The 21,863-nt window shown below is 39.4% G+C and overlaps 1 protein-coding gene across 1 annotated transcript; it reads left to right on the forward strand.

Moving 5' to 3' along the window:
- The first annotated feature begins 139 nt into the window (after positions 1-139).
- pibf1 (progesterone immunomodulatory binding factor 1) lies at positions 140-21,164 on the forward strand. Its single transcript, XM_085427818.1, has 18 exons — positions 140-633; positions 785-885; positions 1,607-1,805; positions 1,901-2,020; positions 3,321-3,454; positions 4,066-4,174; positions 4,283-4,402; positions 4,493-4,554; positions 4,801-4,926; positions 5,628-5,726; positions 10,450-10,615; positions 14,187-14,337; positions 14,664-14,754; positions 15,289-15,391; positions 17,721-17,851; positions 18,747-18,831; positions 20,542-20,724; positions 20,983-21,164. Exons 1-18 carry the CDS (start codon positions 367-369, stop codon positions 21,034-21,036), a joined length of 2,301 nt encoding a protein of 766 aa, XP_085283944.1. The 5' UTR covers positions 140-366; the 3' UTR covers positions 21,037-21,164.
- The last annotated feature ends 699 nt before the right edge of the window (positions 21,165-21,863 follow it).

The raw sequence follows: 21,863 nt of genomic DNA on the forward strand, positions 1-21,863 counted from the left end.
AGGAAGCAGTTGAATTATTTGTCGCTGTTGTTATTATAGCGACCCCCGTGTTAGGAGGGGGTACTGCACGACGGTATATCGTTATCACGTACAGAGAACTACATGGCGATTGCACTTCACGGTTATTACTACAGAGGGCGCTGTAGCTGAACCCACATAGAAGTCGAGCCGGTGGCGGCTAGCAGGCAGCTCAGAGCGGGACCCTTGAAAACAAAACAATTCTGTGGCTTCTCTTTTTGAGTCCGGGGTGTCACTGCAATTCAGCATGAAGTTCATGTCCTCTTTGTTTAACGCTGGTTGCCAGTGTTTAGCTGTTTAGCCAGAGAGGTACCGAGGAGTCAGAATCAGGATTCAAAACGATACAAAATGCCTCCGAAGAAGCAGCATCTCAAGCCGACTGCAGCCAACGTCTCCAGCTCTTTGGACCTAGAGTCTGAGGACATCAGCTTGGAGACTACCGTGCCCACCACCGAGGATGTCTCCTCGTCCGACGAGCAGCGGAACGGCTCCCAGAAGGTGACCCGCCAGCTGATCGAGAGGAAGGAGCTGCTGCACAACATCCAGCTGCTTAAAATCGAGCTATCTCAGAAGAATCTCATCATAGACAACATGAAGGCCGATCATATGTCAAAGGTAGACTTGGGGTGGGAAATGGAGACAGTGTTTCTGCAGATAACTTTTCCCCTGGTTAGGAGAAAAACGACCTGGTACTGCAGCATCATTGTTGCAGTAATAGTTTTGTGATTGAATTAAAGCGTCTATAATAAAATATCTGGTGTTTCAGATTGAGGAGTTGGAGGAGAGGCTGAATGACGCCCTGCATCAGAAACAAGTGTTGGTCCTAAGACTGGATAACCAGCTGAAACTTACTCAGGAGGAGAACAGGTGAGAAAGGACACAACCAGAGCAGGGGTTTCATGACTAGTTATATTTTCCGAGACATAAAGACTTAAATTGAAGTCTTTATGTGTGCATATAAAGCAGCACTCTTATAGACGTGGCCCCTGCCCCCATATCTCATTGTATTACATCACACAAGGATGTTGTGTCTGCCCTGTGCCCTTTGTAGCATCAGTGTCATGTTTGGGAGCAAGAAATGCATATACAGCTCAGGCTATTGAGCAGTATTTCCAACAAGGCAAGGTTGACATGGTTTTGACACGTACAGTGCGTGAATAATTGATACAGTATGTCCAGTGATTGATAATTGATATATCGGACAATTATATCAGATATATCAGTTATCCGTGCACTGCACGTGTCCAAACCATGTCAACCTTGCCTTTCTAACTTTGTATACAAACTGCTTAATCTGAACCATTTCTAATCCCGTTGGATCTGGGATTGGAGGTCAGGGTCTTATGGCGATGCCAGGCAGGAGGAAAACAGGAATACCACAGAGAAGATTGATGGATGCAGTGAAAGAGGACCTGCGTGTTATGCATGTTAAAGTACACAATTATGTGTGCTTTAACGTGCATAAGCAGAGCTTCTATAGTGCATTGTAATGTAATTTCTAACTAATACAACTACATATACCCTCCGTCCCATCATTTAGCTGCTGAGGTCAAATGTCAACTTTGTTAAAAAAGGCTGTCATCACCAGGAAGCAGCAGGCTCTGCGTAAGCAGGAGATGGAGGCCATCCTGCTCAGGCAGCAGCAGCTGGAGGAGACTAACCGACAGCTGTGTGAGAAGGCTGGAGAACTGAGGAGATCTCTCAGGGATCTGGACCTCTCCCAGGACAGATACCAGGAGCTTCGTGGTCTTCCTGAGGACAAAATATCTATACAGGAATATGTAGCTGTGAGTATGAGGTGGTCTTCTATTGGTCATTAGAAAGGACAACATATAAAGAAATCAAGAAACAAGGTGACGTTTTCTTTGTGCTGTGTCCCTAGATGCGTTTCTATGAGGTAGTGACTCCTCTGCGGGCCCAGCTGGTTGAGCTTAGTCTGAAGGACAGCAGTGTAACAGAAGAGCTGGGTATGCACAGAACCAAGATGAAGACACTGATTGAGGTAAAACACACAAACCCAACCTAGCAGCACTTGTGCAAAGTGTTCACATAATTGTTTACGTAGCATATCAAACACTTGTTCTTTTTTGTCTTTATTTTCTTTTGTTATGTTTAAAGCAACATACTTGAAACACTCAGACTTTGAGTCACTTGTTTAGGAAATGTAAAAACAAAGATCCCAGATGGTCAAGGTGTGCTAAAAGCGTCAATCGTAGCGACTTTTCAATGGTCATGTTAAAAACTGCAGTGTTGAGAATGATATTGGTGTGAGTTAAACAAAAACAGTACAGTCAATACAACTACCAGACACCCCGTAGGCATGCATGACACAATGATGAGAAAATGCTGTGTCATGCTGACAGCAGGGTTATAATATGCCAAAAAAATGTCATGAATTCAGACTCCGGCTGCTGGAGGGATGTTGGCTAAGCAGTTTTCACCCTAAGGAGGTGAATGTGAGAACGCAAATGTCTGACACAGTCGGACCAGACATGCTGGTATTTAACTTGACGGTTCCATAGTAAAAAGTAGGCATGCTGTTGCTTTGTTACAGATAGTAAATAGCACAGGTAATATTCCTGTACTGCATTACTGAGTGGATATCATGTGTGCTTCCACATGTGCACTATCCAAACAGCATGCTTGTATTACCCACACAGTAGTGTGGATGTCTTAAAAGCAGACTATTTCCTTGTGTTCGGAACATCTGAGAATGGGAAAACTGTGGAAAATATCCTGTCCTAATTCTCTTCTTGGCAAGAGATGCTTTAAGATGAAAATGCCACAGGGCATCTAAACATTGCTGTGTGACAGGTGATTTTACTTTTTTTTTTTTTTCTTTTTTTTTTTTTTAAACGTAGACGTCCCGCACCCTGAAGAACACACAAGCCAATACATGCTAGTGTACATATTCTAATTCCTCTAGCTCACTAAAAACAAAGGCCTTTTTATCAGTTGCTCCTACATTGAGTGCCTGGACTGGATTCTTCCTGAAATCCTAATCTTTCAGTTTTTCGTTATTATTCCTTCCAGTGTCCAAGGAATACTAGTAGCAGAATTCCTAGTATTTCTTTCGGATGCCTTATTTTCTTGGCAAGGTTTCGGTTTGTGATTTGGAGACGTCTGGCTGTAAAATTGCGCATCACCTCGTGCTGAATGCGGGAATGTGTCTTATCACATCTAATAATAATAATGCTAATGCTAATAATGATGATGATAATGCTAATAATAATAATAGTCGTAGTAGATAAGGTGCTTCTTGTATTATCAGTATTGTCTTTTCTGTGCATGTGTCCTCAAAGAGCTACGAGGAAGAGCGGCGGTTGCGTACAGAGCTGGAGATGAGGAGTCAGAGATTGACCTTAGAACTGGCTGACACCAAACAGCAGATCCAAGATGGTGACTACCGCAGAGAAAACTACCCAAACATCAAACGGTGTGTTTGCTTATGTGACATTTGCTAATCAGAGGTCAGCTTATGAGCTTTCTATATTTCCCACGAAGGCCACAGTACATATTTTAGGCTCTGTCCTTGTCCCAGAAACACAATTTTTAAACAGTACATGGGGAAAAAATGCAGAACTGTATTGTAGATTTAAGAGCAGCCCGCTGCTTTTTCTTCTATAACAGTAATGAAAGAACACATTATAAATTTGACTACTGTGAGTCAGATCCTTTGAAAACAGTGCATTGTAACATTTGATACTGGCATTGAAACACTTAATGGATCGTCTGGCGTAACAGCATGTCTGTAATAGATGTGGTGGAAAAGTAGGACGCCAGGAGCCTTTGTGTTTTATTTAAAAAAGGAAAACCAGCCGTCAGTTTTTGTTTGCTATCATTTTAATTACTTTAATATTATGTAATGTTTCAAAGAGCAGCATTTCACTATGATATTATCTAATAAACTGGAAACAACAAGCTCCAAACCCCTTTTCCCCTCAGAAAACAACAAGTAGGAGATGATGAATTTAAACTTACCTTTATATTTAAATTTTGAACTTGTAAGTTTAAATTTGTGTCCACTCCTGATGTTGTGTTTTATAGAGAGCGCGACAACTTTGAAGCAGAGCTGAAGGAGTTAAAGAGGAGATATGAGGCCGTAGACTTGTCTCACGCTGCAGTGACCAGAGAAAGGGACACACTCAGCAAAGAGGTGCATCACACAGATGCTTTCCTCGTAATACCCTCTAAATCTTTCTTTCATGGTTCTGTGTTAATAGTTTTTTGTTTTTTAAATGTATTCTTCCTTCGTGTCCTCCAGGTGGCAACATTGCAACAATCAGTGACACTCCTGCAGAAGGACAAGGAGTACCTGCACAGGCAGAATGTGGAACTCAGTGTTCGCTGTGCACATGAAGAAGACCGCCTGGAGAGATTGCAGGTTCAGACAGTTCTTTGGCAAAATGCTTATAGTAACACAAGAAGTCCCCGTGTGGTTTGCTTTCACCTTTGTTTCTGTTTTTTTGACCAGGTACAATTAGAAGACACTAAAAAAGCCAGGGAAGACGCCTATGAAAAATATGTAGCATCCAGGTTCGGCTTTGCTGTTTTTGTTCTTTTATGCTTCTCATAAGAAGCCACTATTCTAGTGCTTTGATATGGAAGAAGTAAGCTGTGCAAGTATTATAATAGTCAATAAAAATTAGATGATGATACGCAGTATCTGCCAGCTGTATTCTGATCTCAGTTCTTATGACCTCACCCACATGAAGAAAGCTTCTGCGTATAATGCTCTGTTCATTTAAAAAAAACATTTTTTTTATCTTCTTTTCTCTACAGAGACCACTACAAGTCAGAATATGAGAGCAAATTAAGAGAGGAGTTGGAGAACATCAGGCTGAAAACAAGTCAGGAGATAGACAACCTGCAGAGAACCTCCAGGGAGATGTATGAGAGGGAAAACAGGTATCAGCGTCTTTTAGTATAACTGCTGAAAAACTGAATATCAGGGGTGCTGTTTAAACCAAGTAAAGTCAAACATTATTCATTACTCATTAAGAGTCAGTGAGTGGTTTATAATTACAAATTGAAGCATTGCATTAGGGAAGAGGCTGGTGACTCAATGATGTTGTGGTTTACAAATTCACCTAAAAAGCAAAAGATCCCCGGGAGGAGGAGAAGAAACAAGACATCAAACATAAATATTTGCATTGTTAAAATATGTAGAGCTACTTGTGGTGAATTAGAGAACAGCAAAAAGTAGAATAATTGTGCACACACTACACTTGGTCTTTTTATTTTTCATCTTATCTAACATAGAGTAAAGCAAATTTCGCAGTAAACTTCACCCTGATCCTTTGTGAGTGTGTAAGTTGTGTGATTATATACTTATTCGTGTCAACTCAATGTTTCTTTTCTTTTCTTTTTTTTCTTTATATATACATGTTCAAAAAAAGGTCAGTAAAATAACATAACATTTGTCTGTTACTGTATTTACTTGTGCCTACACAGATATTTAAGAGAAGAAAGAGCTGTTACAATGTTACAATGTAACAGTACCTCAAAAACTAAGAAAATAGCAGCATATCTTCGAATGATTAAAATCATTGCTCTCCACAGGAATGAGAGTGTCTTTCAACTGTGTGTGTGTGTGTGTGTTTGATCAGGAACTTGCGCGAGGCCAGAGACGGCGCGGTGCTGGAGAGAGACCGAGCAGTGGCTGCTGAGAGAGATGCCCAGTCCAGATATGACCAACTGCTGGAGCAGTGAGTTTTATCATCTGTCACATGCTTAAAGCGCAACACTGACATGTTTTGTTTTTTTCCCCCTGTCACTCCATGTCATGCACAGAAGTCAGAAGTCTCCCTTTAGGTCATTTTTGTAGTCAAGAAGATAAGTGGAAGTTATTTTATTGATTATTAATAAAATTCTCTCAGTCTTAATTTGATTAAAAAACAAAGAGAGAGAGTGCTAAAAAAAGTAAGTGGGAAAATGGGACTGTCTGTGCACCTTGTTAAATGCATGTTAGGGGTAACTTCTTTTATTTTTTCTTGTATAAGCTAGATTTTTAATGCGGTTCAAAATGGGAGGTTTTAAATAACATGAAAACTGGTAGTTTTAGAATAAATATCAACATTTTTATCCGTGCAAGCAGCGATATAATGAGTACAAATTCTTAGTTACAATTGAAAATACCACACATGAAAGTGGAAAAAAGTGCTTGGTCACATGATTACATACTTTAGACCAGCGGTCCCCAACCCCTGGGCCTCGGACCGATACCGGTCCGTGAGTCGTTTGGTACCGGGCCGCGAGAGTTGAGGCTCAGGTGTGAAATGTATAGTTTTCAGGGTTTTTATCTCTTTTCAGCGTTATTTTGTTATCGTTTTTATCGTTTACTCGGTTTTCCTTGGTCTTTTCACGTGTGTTATGAATAAATTTTCTTTTTTTCAGTACCGGTACTAGTTTTATTTTGTTGTATTTATCCGCGACACCTTAAAGGCCGGTCCATGAAAATATTGTCAGGCATAAACCGGTCCGTGGCGCAAAAAATGGTTGGGGACCGCTGCTTTAGACTACTAAAATCTATTTTTGTTTCCAGCTGCATGAGAAAGATTTGTTAATGTGACAGGTAGCGTCGTGGTTAGTTAACACCTTCCAATGTTGGCTACTTAAGAAACTCTGCCTGAGGGTACCTGAGGGCATCTGGAACGACTCTTTGTTGTCGTTGTTAACCATGAAATATTTGGAACCCATTTGCATAATTCATTGTATTTTGTGTTTGTGTGTAGAAGACCAGCCAAAGAAGCCAAACTAGTTTGATTAATAAAGTCAGCTTGATTGCTGTGCTTTTTATAAAGATTAAGTTCTCACCGTGTTTCTTCTGTTTCTTTTAAAGCTGTGAGCTTGTACTTGCTTTGACGCTGACATGCGAGCCACTGGCCGCCTGTCATTAGCAAATGTTGTGGGCGCGGCAGGACTTTGGTGGCTGTGGTTTACCATCTCTTACTAAAGATCACATGAAGGCTTTGCTGTAGCAGAGAGATCAAAAGGTTGCTCGGAAGTCAGTTTACTTTATAAAAAGAGGTCCTAAGCAGCCAGTGTCTTGGCCTGTAAAAGCAGAAACAGCACAGGTAAAAAGCAAAATGAGGCACCGATTATTTGCTGAGGAAATAAGATGAGATTTTGAAATTGCTATTAAGAGAAAGTGAGTTTAGTAATCAAGTTTTGTTGCCTTTTAATGCTTAAACTATGTGGGGTTTTTTCAGATTTTGTAGGTTTTTTTTAAAAAAAAAATGAAGTTGTTTTTCTAGTATATTTTTTCCTTTTCCACCCTCCTTCTGAGTGATTAGTGTCTGACCAGCTAGTCTCTATCTCTGCTCCAGGCCACAGAGGCCATCTCAGTATAGCCTGGAAAGGTGCCTCTGGGCCACAGCCTTGTAAGAAGTTTTAAAAATTGCATGAAAATTGCTACAGAAATATTGTGAGCCCTGATGAACACGCCAGCACATAAATACTTAAGGTGTAAGATTTCTTTTTTATTGGAGGTAGCATTTCAGTCGTGTCATTAGTCACATGGTATGTGTCTTTGCACCTGATTTCTCAAGACTCCCTTTTGAAACCACATTTTAAAACTAACAATTATTTACGTGGAGAAATTTCTTTCTGCACCATCAAGAATTCTCATTTCTCATGTCATAAATCTTTATTTTTTTCACTTTAAGTGTCTCTGCAACACACAAACAGAGCCACTTACACAGCAGCAGCAGCAGCAGCAGTAGTAGTAGTGTCCCAGTCCTGGGTTACTACTACATGCCATGCATTTCTCTACATCCAAACCACCAGCTGTTAGTCTTTCCATACACACACACACACACACACATACACACACATGCACAAAGTCACTTCACTCTCCCTTGGACTCTCTCTACAGCGATCACATTCCCTCTCTACATCACATCGCAAGCCAGCAATGACAGATGCTAGCCTCAAGCCCTTAACCCCTAACCCCACGCATGCCCCTATTTCTGGGGCAAAGAATGAGGGTGAGAAGCCTGAAATGGCGTCAGTTAATTTAAGCCTAAAGGGCCAGCTTGAACCTTAGCGATCCGATTGTCCAAAACAAAGGCAAAGTGTTGAGCACAGTTTTCCGTTTTCACCTTCCTGACAGACTTTGCTGCAGCAATGCTGCCTTGGGTAGCTTGAGTGTCACGTACTCTTATTTGCCACTGTCATAAATTTGCCATTTAAAAGCACAAGAATAAATGCAGCTAATGAGCCTTCCGGAAGGGTAGCATTGTTTTCCAAAGAAATTTTTACTTCTTTGCTTCCATATTGCGGCCACGATGAATAAAAGAAGGCATAAAATGTCCACCATGTGTACACGTCTATCACTGTGAGCACATAGCTCAGGCCTGCGCACTATGGATGATGAAATCTTATCAGGTCAGCTGTAATCGAGAGTTATTAATATTATCCAACCAACCTCCACGACTTGATGGGGTCTGTGTGTGCATGCTCGAACACTGCCTAGGGAGGAGAAGTGAGCTTGAAACTGTTGTCTGCTCGTGTTGTACTTTAAAGGCTGCAGAAAAATCGTTGCCCTTTTTTAATTAGTCACGAAAAAATTGAGTTTATAATTTCTCTCGAGCGGGAAGTGATATCTTCAAGTTATTTTTCTTACTCATCTAACAGTCTTACACATGCTGCTCGATTCATCAGGATCCATTTGCTGTTTCAGCCTGATAAATGACTGGAAAGATTAAAATAACCAACCAGTTTGTTATGTCTTTGCATTTACATGCATAGAAAATTGGATCAAAATGAAAATAAAAGCACCTCTGTCTTTATATTCTATATCCGACATTAACTGCAGGTAGAGCTGGGCGATATATCGAGTTTTTAAAAAATATCGATATATTTTTATACGAGATATAAGATGTGACAATATCCTTTATATCGATATAGTCTATGTTACGTTATAATTATACTTGCGGAGCCGCAAGTTTGCCTCTCTTTCGTCCACTTTCGTCTCTACGCAACGTTACTCGGCCTCGCCTCTCCTTCACTGAACACAACTCCCCCTCCTCCCCCATCGCTTCACCTGCAGGAAGCGACAAGATGGACACGGCAAATCTCCGTTAACGAGTTACTGCGCATCGCCCCGTGCGTGGGGCTGGACGGCGTCAACGTGTTAGCTAGCTAACCACGCTAACGAGCTAACCACGCTAACGCCATGCAGCCCAGAGGTGCTGCACGGACTAAAATCCTTTCATTTTCTCAAAAGTTGACAGCGCGCCTTATGTATGAATTCTGGTTGTGCTTGATGGCCGCGCACCGATTTTATGTGGAACACGGCGCTCAGCAATCTGTCAAAAAATGTTTTAGTACGACTTTAGTAAGCTACGGAGCTGCACCGCTTGATGGATTGTCGGAGCATTACGGCTGAGCCTCGCGGAGTGATACGTACTGTGCTTCAACGTAATATTACCCTACTGTGTATAAGGACCATAAATGGCAGCTGTTAAGAGACGTGGTTGCGAAGCGGATTTCAAACTCCAGGTTGTCAGTCACGCAGTACAAGTTGGGAACAGAGCAGCTGTGAAATCTGTCCTTGTTATAGTGCTCGTCTTTTAGTTTACATTTTGACTGCACATTTGTGAGCTTTTTGTTATGCACAAAAACAACATTGTTTTCTTTTATTTATGGAGCATTATTATTTAATAAATGCTCATAATTTATTTTTGAGTAAATTTTATGTACATCTGCTCTATGTTAATAAAAGTGCCTGTGTGACATCTGGGACACAGCTTTGACTAAGAACTCTCTTTTTGTTCTTACTTTATGGCTTTAAAAAAAAAAAATCGAGATATATATCTTATATCGCCATCCAGCTAAAAAATATCGAGATATGAATTTTGGGTCATATCGCCCAGCCCTAACTGCAGGGCACTTTCGGTCCCTTTGTTCTTGTCTAATTGGTTAGGTTATATGGAAAAACCTTTTACTGGTGCCAACTTAATCACTGTAGATGGAACAAAATCAAAAACTGCTGCAAGCACAACTGAAGAAATGGTGCACTGTAACAAGCAAACTTCCTGCTAAATGACTTTGTGTAGCGGTGGAGGCGCAAATTGAACTTCATTTCACAATAGTGTACAATGGGGAATTAAAGTATACCAACTGACAGCTTCTTTGCCAGTTTCCAAAGGAGCATGCTTTTAAGACATTTACCGCAAAATGTAATTGAGTCCCTGTTACGGAAGAAGTTGCAGCGTTTGTTTAAAACCACCGGGCATGCCTGAGCTCAACCACCAGCCTACAGCTGAGTTTACCTTTTGTGTGAGAAGCACACTGTGCTCCTTTATTATCTAGTCCACATAGTCTCTTTGTACCAAAACATGTTGTAGCATTTAAAAAAAAAATACAAAAATTATCTTTAATATCTAGTGAGGTGTGTGACTTTATCTCCATCTTTTCTTACTCTAGGTTCCGTCAGCTGCAGCTGGGTACAGACAGCCGGGTGGCAGAACTATCCAACCAGGCCAAGCTGCACTCTTTTGAAGCTGAGCGTGCTAATATGGTCAAGGATGAGACGGCTAAAGCCCTAGCTCAGTGTCAGCTGGAGTGTGAGAAACAGCAGAAGAAACTAGAGGTACTCAGACATAAAATGATGGGATACCCGATTACTAGTGTGTTTGTTTTACTTTCTGCTTGAGTTAATGTTACAGGTTGTTTATTCGTATTAGTAATTGGATTTCTCCTAGAATTTTTAAAAGCAGGTTCAGTGCATCCTGCTGAGGTCTGTGGAGCATTCATTACAGAGAGTAGCACACAACTTAAAAATTCTCTCAGTCTTCTTATTTAATTCAAGATTACCTCAGTCTGATTGTCACCTTGAACACTTCTTTGATAACAAAGTTGGTGCTTCTAGTCTACTCCTAATTATCAGTCAGTCAAAAATGATCTGTTTGGCACAGACGGGAGAAACGTTGCCCACAAACATACGATGTTGTTATTACAACCGAATATGCACAACTGAAGCCTAAAATCAAGTCCGTCCATAGTACTTAAAAATTAACACGGCTATCCGTCTTCATAAATCGCTCCAGTGGCTTCATTTTTATTTGTGTCCAATGAATCAAGCGTACTTATGAAAGAAGTACACTAAGTGCAATTAGTCCTTGATGTCTGGATGCACCTCTCATCACATCACGTGTTCTTAAAAGGAGAAAAATGCTTTATTTATTTATTTATTTATTTATTTATTTATTTTTAAATTAACGCTGTGATTGCAAGGCTTGCTTTTTGTCTCCGTCTGATCTTTCTTTTCTCCTGATCTATTTTTCGAGTAAATGTTGAAAAGGAAAAATGGTAAAAGGAAACAATTTCTAACAAGTTAATCCAAAAACAAAGTTTATGTAATCATGTATGTAATGGGAACAAAAATATACCCTACGTCTCAAGATATTACTCCATTATCCATCATTTGATTACGATGGTGGAACATTCATTCTGATTAAAAGTCCGTGTAATGCTTTGTAGTTCACCGTTGATTAAATCAAATGGGAAAAAACAGTTAAAAATTTTCATTATCCCTTTAACGTATTTATCAGTGCTGTAATTACGCCATCTTCTCTTTTTAGTTAAATAAGATAATGGCTAGATAGTAATTATCTTGTCATTATCTTATAAGCTGTATTTGAGCATGTGTTTCATTATGCATCTGCACATGAACTGAGGCATGGTGGAGAGACACACTCAGAGGGGTATGTAAGTGAAGGAACTCTATGTTTAATCTGAATGATAACAATATTGACCTGTGGCTTCAGTACATAAATAATGTTTAGGTACTTCTCCACAACTTCCCAGTATAGTGTACTGTGATTAAAAAGACAAGCGTCAAATAGTTCCTAGCTTCCTCTTTTTGCATTGGACATTGCATCTTTGTTACACTTACATGTTTCAGATCCTCAAATAAATTTTCTTTTAAACAAAGATAACCCAAGTAAATACAAAATGTAGTTTTTAAATTGTGATTTCATTTAGTTGGGGGAAAAAGAGTTAAACCCACCTGGCCCTGTCTGAAAAAATTATTGTCCTGCCTTTTTAAGTTGTTAATTAACTGTGAGAAAATTAACCACATTTATTTTGGAAAGCTAAGTTTAATTTCACTAACCACACCCAGGCCTGATTCCTGCCAGACCTCTTGAATCAAGAAATCACATGCCACCATCTAAAAAAGCTCAAGAAGAGATGAGAAACAATGTCATTGTCACTCAGTCTGGAAAAGATTAAAAAGCAATTTCCAAGGCAAGGCTTTGGAACTTCAGTGAACCATCGTGAGATCTATTAATTACAAACAGAGAACCTTCCCAGGAGTGGCCGTCCTACCAAATCCAGGAGGACACAAAAGAACTGCAGACCTCATGTGTTTCAGTTAGGGTCAGCGTTCGTGATTCAACAGTAAGAAAGAGACTGGGAAAAATGGCCATGGGAGACTTCCGAGGAGAAAACTACTGTCGACCAAAAAGAACACAAAGGCTCATTTCATATTTGCCTAAAAACATCTTGATGATATGTTGATGAAGACTTTTAGGAAAATTCTATGGACTTATGAGGGAAAACTTTCTGGAAGATTTGTGTCTCATAACACAAGCAACACAGCATTTCATAAAAGGAACATCATACAAACCGTCAAACGTGGTGCGGTGGTGGTGTAGTGTGATGGCCAACTGGTGGAACCGTGAAGCTCTCTACCACCTCTGAATGGCTACAAAACAAAGAAAAATGAAGGTTTTTGGAGTGACCTAGTCAAAAGCCCACATTTAAATCCAATTAAGATGCCTTGGAATGACCTTAAGCAGGCCATTCATGCATGAAAACCCACCTGTTTGGCTGAATTAAAATTTCTGAAAGTGCGGGCCAAAATTCCTGCACAGCAATGTGTAAGACTATTTCCAAGTTACTGCAATTCTTGCTTCCAAGGAAGGCACAGCCAGTTATTAGGTTAGGTTTAGATAGCTGTTTTTCTGTAACAAATGACATTGTCATTTAAAACCTGGCTGTCTTTTTCAAATACTAAAATTTGTTTCATAGTCTGAAACATGTAAGTGTGTCAAATATGTAAATGTACTTGTTCCCTACAAGCCTGTTGTTACGATGAATTTCTGCCTGCAACCATATATGAAACCTACAAGTAAAATATAGGCTCGATTGTGCAGCAAACTGTGCGGTAGTATGAGCATCAAACTGAGTTTGGCAAAACAGCATAGGCAAGAAGCAAAATAAGCAAAAGCAAAAAAGCACTCATCCAATCCAGGAAATTCTTGCCCCTCAGCTGTAAAAGTTTGATGGGGTATTGTCGTAACCTTGCTGGCTGGGCGGGCGGTTTAGACACTCAAGTTAACTTAGAAACGAGGTGACTTCTCATCTCAATGAACTTGAACTCAGGGTCAAGATCAGAGGTCAACCTTTTGGAAAATCGCCTCAAATTTATACGATAGGTGTCTTTACTAGCAGGCTGAGGCACAGCATTTTACATTTTCTTTCAGTCTCTATAAACTTGGCAGTATCAAAAGATTTCAAAGCCTTGTGTGTGTCCAGGGTTACCTTAACATTTATTAACCATTTTATCTTTGTATAGCGAAAGGTTTTTTGCTACTATGTTAGTTTGGGGTGGTGGGGAAAAATCAATCAATCAATAAAAAGTATTGGGATATTTTGCATGGTGATTTTTGTAGCTATACAGAGAGACCAAATATCAATATTATATTAAAATATTTTAAATACTCTGGGAATTCTAGAAGCAAGAGGGCTCATATCATGAGTTTTAATGCAGAGATTAGAATTTATATTAAATCGCCTCCATCAACAAACCATCCCACACTGGGATAGCTTGACATGGCAATGTTGCCATCAGTGCAAATGACTCTCTGTCAGTAAGCACAACTCATGGGGACTCAAGTCAACTCTTGTGGCAGTTGCACAGGTCATACGCGGCAGGTTTATGACAGGATTTACTGATAGCGTTGGCATGTTTGACAACCTCATTTTACAGAAAAACATAACTGAAGTGAGATAACTTTTATCATTTTGGAAAAAGCTGATCTTGATAAACTATAACTCTGCGGACATAATTTGGAAACAAAGGTGTTAAAGTGCAACTAAGAACAATAGTTTTGAACATTATTGTCTGTCTCTCTGTCTCTCCTCCTGCTGCTAAGCTCCTCACTCAGGAGTTTTACAGGCTACAAACTTCCTCAGAGAGGCGGGTAGCAGAGCTGCAGACTCAGAACGCTGAGCAGGCGTCTCGCCTGGAAACGTATGAAAAGCTCGAGCAAGAGCTGGACCAGGTCACCATGCAAGCCGCCGAAAGTAAGAGTATTGCATTATCTCTGTGGAAACAGCCACTTTAAACACATATCTGTGAAATCAGACAGACAAAAGCAAACAAGTGCACTCAACTGGAACCTAACATTGGAAAAATGTGTGTAATACAAATTACATAATAATCTTATTTGTGTAAGATGGGAGATTGACATAGAAAGATGGCAACAAAATCTTAATACAGTTTTATCTTTTGATCTTTTTAAATGCCTGAGCTTTGCAGGAAAAGAAAACAAACCACATGTTTGTACCTGTTTATCTTAATAGCCCCGCAGACATACTCTAATTCCAGTTGTACCATTATCTCTTACCAGTTGAGAATGAAGAAGAGGCAGAGAGGGTTTTGTTCTCATATGGCTATGGGGCAAATGTTCCTACAACGGCCAAAAGAAGACTAAAACAGAGGTATAGTACATGAAGCACTTCACTGCATTTCAAGCAAAGGATGCAACACAAATGTTGGTCTTTTAAGGTTTTGCATCCTGCATAAGATTTGCAAAACATATTTTGAGTGTTTAAAGAAATGCATCATTTATATTGTCATATATTCTTTTCCTTTGTATTTGATTTTGAATTTTGCCCTTTATGTTGCAATACTGGTAAACAATTTGCTGTTTATGCTTTAAATGTGACACATATCGTGCATCTTTGTGGCTTTCTTCTTTGGCGGTCACCCACACGGTGTCTTTTGCCTTGTGAACTAAACAGTTGTTTAACAGTAATTCCTTAGAAATACCAAACTAGAACATCTGGACATGTTTCCACTTAGTCTTTTATTTGATTTTTATCTCCAGCATGTGCAGCCAAAAGGCTAAATTAATCTCATTGCCTAGCAGCAGACTCTAGAAGATGCATTGTGTAAATACACACTAGTGTAATCTTGTTGATTTTTGTCTTGTTGATTGAAATTCCCATAACTTTTATGTGGCTGTTGTGCAGCGTTCACTTGGCCCGCAGGGTGCTGCAGCTCGAGAGGCAGAATACATCACTGAGGAGAGAGTTGGAAAGTCACAAGTCGCAGACGGGGCAGATATCTGAACAGGTAAACACCTGAAACAATATCAAGTTCCCTGGAGAACATCATTAATATGAGAGTGGTACTTGTTAATTTCTAAGGAAAACAAACTTGAAAGCATTTCAAGTCAGTACCTGCAAACACTTGTTTTCCCGCCGTGACAAAACTCCTACAGCGACTCTGCTTAAATTTATTCCACTTTTTCTGTCAAAGTCACAATGATTTACGTATTCCCTCTTGTAACAAAAGAAAGTCATTACAAAGCCCAACCTTGATGGCTCCTCTCTCATCTCTATTTACCTCCTCACATTGTCACGACTGTGGTATAATCACTTCTCTTTGAAAGGCTGCCATTGGAGCCGTGACATTAGGTCACATCTTGAAGAATGGAAAAAATGATTTTGGCAGAGTGTGCGTGTGTGCTGTACTAAGCCAAAGTTTTAGGTACTTCACAAGGGTAAGCATGACAGTGACCACAAATATATCCATAACGGTGAATCCTGATCTCAACGGCGCTGAATTTGCGTAAAGAGAAAGAAGCACCTGCCACAGGTTAAGTCCTCAGAAGTGGCATGGCGAGTTCTCCTGGAAGACGTGCCAGGTGTCTTTAAAAATTATGCGCAAGTGAGCTTAGGAGGATTTTTATTTTTATTTTCTTCTTAACTACTGCGTAGTTGTGTAAGACTTTATTTGTGGTATTATTTCTTTCATATCATCCTCAGGGCCAAACTTTTGCACAGTAGTGAGTATCATCCAACCCACTTAGGGACACATTGTGATGGTCCCCTGCTTTTTTTTTGAATCTTCTGTCAACATTTAACAATGAAACTGTCAGATTCCACGTTTGAAGTCAAATGACGAAAATGGCAGGTTGTTTAAAAACAAACAGCATGCATTGCAGACTTTGTATGAGAAGAATGTGAAGTTAGTCATAATACCTGTCAAACGTTGTTGATACAGTGGGAAGTATTGCCAAAAACCATGACAGCCATTGAGCTTTTGTTGCGTTTGGCAGTATGTTGCGTTTGTGTATGAGTGTGCAACACTGAAGCTTAAAGTTTGGGTGTGTGAATTCTCTCTGTATACAAATGTGTATGTAAAGTCACGTGTCTGCCACTCGTGCACTAATGGGAAATTTTATCCAGGAAGACTTGGAATTATAAGCCTGATAGCTCTGTCAGCCAAATGTGCTTGTGTTTTCCTTTCTTTTCTTCTTCTTTCTCCTCACTCATTATTATAAACTCAATGAGAGGAGAGGTTGTGCAAGCCAGAATGGGCAGGATTTAAATAAGCCAACCATTCAACTGTCAGCTGTGATCAACTGGCATTCATCTGGAATAACTCATGATTCACTGACTATACAAGAAAAGAAGAAGAAAAAATTATACTTCCTTTTCACTAGAAAGGCTCAGGGTGTTAACTGCTAAACCACCCACACGAATGCCCTGACTAACTAACGATTGTCCTTAGCCTCCACCCAGTTCTACTCACTATCGGCCAGTTGTAAAAGCCGTTTAATGTTTAACACCCATACTTTATCTAGTGTTCAGCAGATTTTAAGAACAATACCAACTGATGGATATGTTTTGTTTTGTTTTTTTCATAAAAAGCTTGAAGTTTAGATATGCCTTCATAAAAACTCACTTTTATGCAAGTTTCTCCTGATGAGATCAGAGATGCCATGACTGTAGATCTTGCATCATTCAGAAATATTTGCTAATATTTTAGTTGATATAATTTTATAATGTGAACTAAAACCAGTTTCTAAAGAGAATTACTTAACTGGTGTGACATTAGTTTATCAATTACTGTGCACTGTACTGAGCCACCGCTGATTTCTTTATATTTTGCTTCTAAGCTGTCAGACGTTCTTGTAATATATTTTGGGTTTTTTTATAAATTGATTTTCACTACTAGTTTTCTAAAGGTCTTTTAAAGGTTTTTTTTTCTCATTTTTGTGGAAATTGGCTGCTTTTTCACTCTTTTTCCATCAAGTTATCGTACCTGACCATTTCCAGGGGAATGTTTTTGTTTAAGCCACTTAACACTGACCTATGAATCATTCAAGCATAATAAAGGCACCTAACTTAAGGAATGAGGTAGTGTTGTGTCTACACATAGCAGACAACTTTGCAAAGAACCTGTTTTAAATTGCATCTTTGAGCACTTTGTTACTAGCCGTGTGTTGTGAAAAACACATTTTTTTCTAATTTCTTTAGTTGAATCTTTGAAAAATGCCGGAGATAACAGTTTGACAGACCCATGAAAAATTTACACAAGTCAAACGAAACATTACATACGTGAAGTAATTGCTCTCTAACTGCTCAGGTTAACACATACTTTGTTTTTTCCACAGTTGTTGGCCGCCAACCAGCTGTTACAGCAGACGCAGCAACCTTATAGTTACTTGATTGAGACGGTGAGACAAAGGGATGCACAGATCAGCATACTGAAGGAGCGTGTCACCTCACTTGAGGGCAATGTCAGGTACAAATGCTGCATACTACATTTAAAAAAATAAAAAAAAACATTCATTCACGACCTTTTCATCTGAAGGTTGTTCAGCCTTCTCTCCTTCTTGGAAAGCGTCCTTTGCTAATTTGTTTGGTTAAACTTTGTATCTTGTAAATCACTTGATACAATAGGGAGCCCATACCTCCCCCCCCTTTGGTTTATCTCTTCCTTATCATTATCTCCCAGTCTCATCTTTTGTCCCTTTCACACCTAGCCCATTATGTCTGTGCAAACCTGCATGCGTGCATGTAAGTCCCCACATGAGTGCATTTACAGGTTCTTGGCAATGACCTAAATTGCTGTTGTGCCCTCTCTATTTTAGCCTGTCAAAAATGCAAATTGACAGACTGCAGGTTTTCTCTTGCTGTGTGCTACCACGGAGCGCTCACCAGGTGCAGGAACAAGAAGGGTTAAAAAAAAAGAAAAATGCTGTCAGACTTTCCCTGTCGGAAACATTTAAGTTTTCTCTGTGGGTCTGCAAGGTTAACCTGTTTGGCTGCAGATGCACAGCTCAGGAGAATTTTACGTGATGCACTGAAGTCCTGTTGCTTTTATCTATATGAACGTTTTTGTTTATTTTTGCATACACAAATGAATGAACATTCAAATTACGATGCATACCACACCTTCACATCTGATCCTGTGTGTCCCATCTCCTGACCTGACGCTAAAGAGCAATAAAAAAAACTAAAACCCACTAAATCTGCTTCATGAAGGACATTAATATTACCGTTTCTGCAGTCTTTAAATATTTTTGTTCAAGACATGTTAATATTTTACTACATATACTTACTGAATAAATATTAAGTGTACTTTTTGTATTAACTAGAGATCTGATCTCTCTGTCTGTGTTTGAATATGACCTCAGTTCTCTGAGGAAAGAGCGGACCGCTCTGGAACAAGTGAAAAATAACATGGCCGCTGATCTGGAGCGACTTCTCAACCATCAAGAGGTACACAAAGGGACAGTGTTGGTTACTGGTTGTGTTTTGTTTAGTGTTTATGTGATTGTTAGCAATCAATTTGCTGAATGCTTTCTGATGATATCAAGATATAAAATATTCGTAAACTGAGTGGGTGGTACATTTATTCGAAAAGCTACATTGCTATTTATATTATCAGTGGTTGTATGGAGTTTTTGTTGGAGCTTTTTTTTTTTTCAAACCCCACACAAATAGACTCCATGGGGCTTAATTATAAGCTGCAGTGATATTTCAATAGCACATCACTGTAAACATAAAAAAGCCAGAGTATTCTCTGAAAGTAAGGTCACAAAATGAAAAGTGAGAAACCTGGAAAAAAGAAAGAAAGAAAGACTGGTTGGTTGGTTGGTTTCTTAGTTTCAAAGTGTTGGATCAACTTCATCACACAACTGACGTAAACAGTAAAACCCTCAAACAGCAGTCACCTCTTCCAGCTCAGCATGTTGTTTTCTTCTGAAGTGCAGACAGAAATGTGGCAATTCTGAGCTCAAATCACAAGAGTTTACTTGTAGCTAAACCAGATTGTAAAGCAAGCTGTAATTTGATCACATCATCCGCTGCAGGGATGAGACACAATTTCTTTTTTTCTTTCTCCTACAAGCTCATGACTTAAACCTCAGAGTTTTTTATTGTTTTTTTGGCAATGTATGAGTTTAAAACCTAAAGAGATTACATTTATTTTTTTGTTATAGTACTCCCCAGTTTGCATGAATTTAATGACTAATGATTGCAGATCTAGTTTTCGGTGATGAGGTTTTGCAGCTGTTACCTGCGACATCCACTGTATTGTCTGAGTGTATCTTGCTCCAGGTGGGTACCGTACCTGTTAATCCATGCTTCAGTGGAACAACACATATAAAGATTTAATATCTCTCTTTAATTATGGCCCCAACAGTCTTTGGTAAATATTTAGGAATTTTCCTTTATAATATCCTAGAGCTCAAGTCTTCTTTAAATAAATAAATAAATGAACACAAACCTAATTATAATTTAATCAGATAATTCACACAATTTTTTTTTTCTTAAAAACAAAACGTTTGGTATTTTTGTCTGAAATTTAACGGTATTAATCAATTATAAGTAATAGCTGCTGATTAATTTAATGTTGATCTTTACACCGGAGAATTTAGTGCAGCGTCTTAATGATCGTAGGCACGCGTGCGCGTACACGCAGGAGTATGTTCCCAAGCAGGCCGTTTGCTGTATGAAGTATGTGCCCTGTCATAGACAGCTGTTCCTCAGCTTGGCTATTTGGGATGCCACTAGCGTGTGTGTGTGTGCTCTAGTGTGTGCGTGTGTGCTCGTGCGTGTGTGCGAGATGCCAGGGCTCATGTCCTCAGAGGTGATAAATAGAACCGTGAAATGGCCGAGAGTCCCCCTCTCTGCCCTGCTGCTGTTGCCGCTGCTGCCATCCCTGCAGACCCTTAGTGCAAGTCGTCCCATCGCTGGACTGTGTTTGGTTTCTTCGACCTGAATTCTTGAAAGCAAATGTTTCACAAAACATTAATAAAGATAAAAGAGAAGAATTACTTTTTTTTTTTTTGTTAAATCAAACGATTATATAGTTGAAATCTGTGGCCTTCTGGACTCTACACTCCCAGTAATTTCTCATACACTCATTCATTTATTGTTTTACTCTTGTTTCCTCTTTTTTCTTTTATGAACTGTGCGGTTTTCCAGGAGTTAGCCATGATGAAGCAGGTCCTGATCAGCATGCGGTCCAGACAGGCAGACGCTCTAAACCTGTTGGAAACAGATAAAACTGGTATCAGGACTTCTGGATTGGGGAAAAAACAGCAGTCCAAACGTATCAACAGGACAGCAGAAGAAGAATCACCAAACAAACCCAAACCCACTGTGTTTGTAAGTGACTGTTGTAGCACCACCCTTTTTATGAGTCACACCATGTGAACGTGCTTAGACACATGTTAGGACAAAGCAATAGAAATAAAAGGATGAACAGTTTTTTAAAAAATCATTTAGTGAAATAGAAGTTTTTCACTAACTGAGCATATGTTCTAGTATGTAGCCATGAGTCATGAGAAAGTCAAATAGATGAGAGTATATTAACAAATCTCTTTCACTTTTCATATTATTTCTTTCTCTTATTTTCATTTACAGACAAATAAAGAAGTTCCCGATTGGTACCAAAAGCAGAAGCGGAAATCCAAGTGACCGTTTGTGTCATGACTGGAGCTCAGGACCTTTGTTTTTAAATTTTAGGTTTTGTCTAGACCTTTGTAAGTTACAGTTCATTTCATTGCTTGATTGCTTTTCAAATACAAAGGCACAAACAGTTTGAACTGTCTAAGTGTTTTGTTTTTCTCATCCTTTGTTAAATATTGTTCATGGGATAAATTATCTGTGTGCTGGTCCAGAGATATTACCTTCCACAGGGTACACATTCCAAGCTAACTGAAGGCCCAAAAATTCCTCTTTTTTGGCAGTGGCCTGTTTTATTAGGTCTGTCTATCATTATTTTCTCATCTTTTCCAAGTTTGCAGATACTGCTCGCTACAAACAACACTGCAGGAACCTTAGCCTTTGATTTGCACAAGCTGAGGTTCCTTAAATAGAGACATAGTAGGCATACCTTTATTATTTCTGACCATGTTCTTATCGGTGTCATATTAAATTTGGGCGGGCGGCTAATGCGAAACTGGTTTGTCCCTTTTCAGGAGTTTTGTTATCCTACATGTGATGTTAAAACTCGCATAAGAAGTAGTAGTAGATCTGTGGAAAAGGTTTCATAAACCTCAAGAGTAGAAAGGCTACAATACACTCAACTAAGAAAATATCAGAAAATCAGTTTTGGAAGAGAAAATGTCAGCCAGATGAACTTGAGATTAATCTTGATGGGTGTGAGGTAGGGTGAGGAAAAAATGAAAGGAGAAGGTTTGGACTGGATGTTAACCCGGCGAATACATTCTCCTCAAAACACAGTGGAGACGAGTGATGGCATGGGTAGGCATAGCTTCTCAATTCACTAAGGTAGTAGTGAT

This window comes from Rhamphochromis longiceps, linkage group LG13 (assembly GCF_057381845.1).
Source record: "Rhamphochromis longiceps isolate RC_006_pf linkage group LG13, R_longiceps_female_GT1.1, whole genome shotgun sequence".
In the NCBI taxonomy this organism is placed as follows: Eukaryota; Metazoa; Chordata; class Actinopteri; order Cichliformes; family Cichlidae; genus Rhamphochromis; species Rhamphochromis longiceps.

Bases quoted from the DNA above. Each gene is read 5' to 3' on its own strand.
- pibf1 (XM_085427818.1), top strand. From the start codon at position 367: ATGCCTCCGAAGAAGCAGCATCTCAAGCCGACTGCAGCCAACGTCTCC. The intron at 2,021-3,320 runs GTAAAACACACA...GTGTCCTCAAAG, and splicing joins AGATGAAGACACTGATTGAG to AGCTACGAGGAAGAGCGGCG. The intron at 18,832-20,541 runs GTACACAAAGGG...GCGGTTTTCCAG, and splicing joins GACTTCTCAACCATCAAGAG to GAGTTAGCCATGATGAAGCA.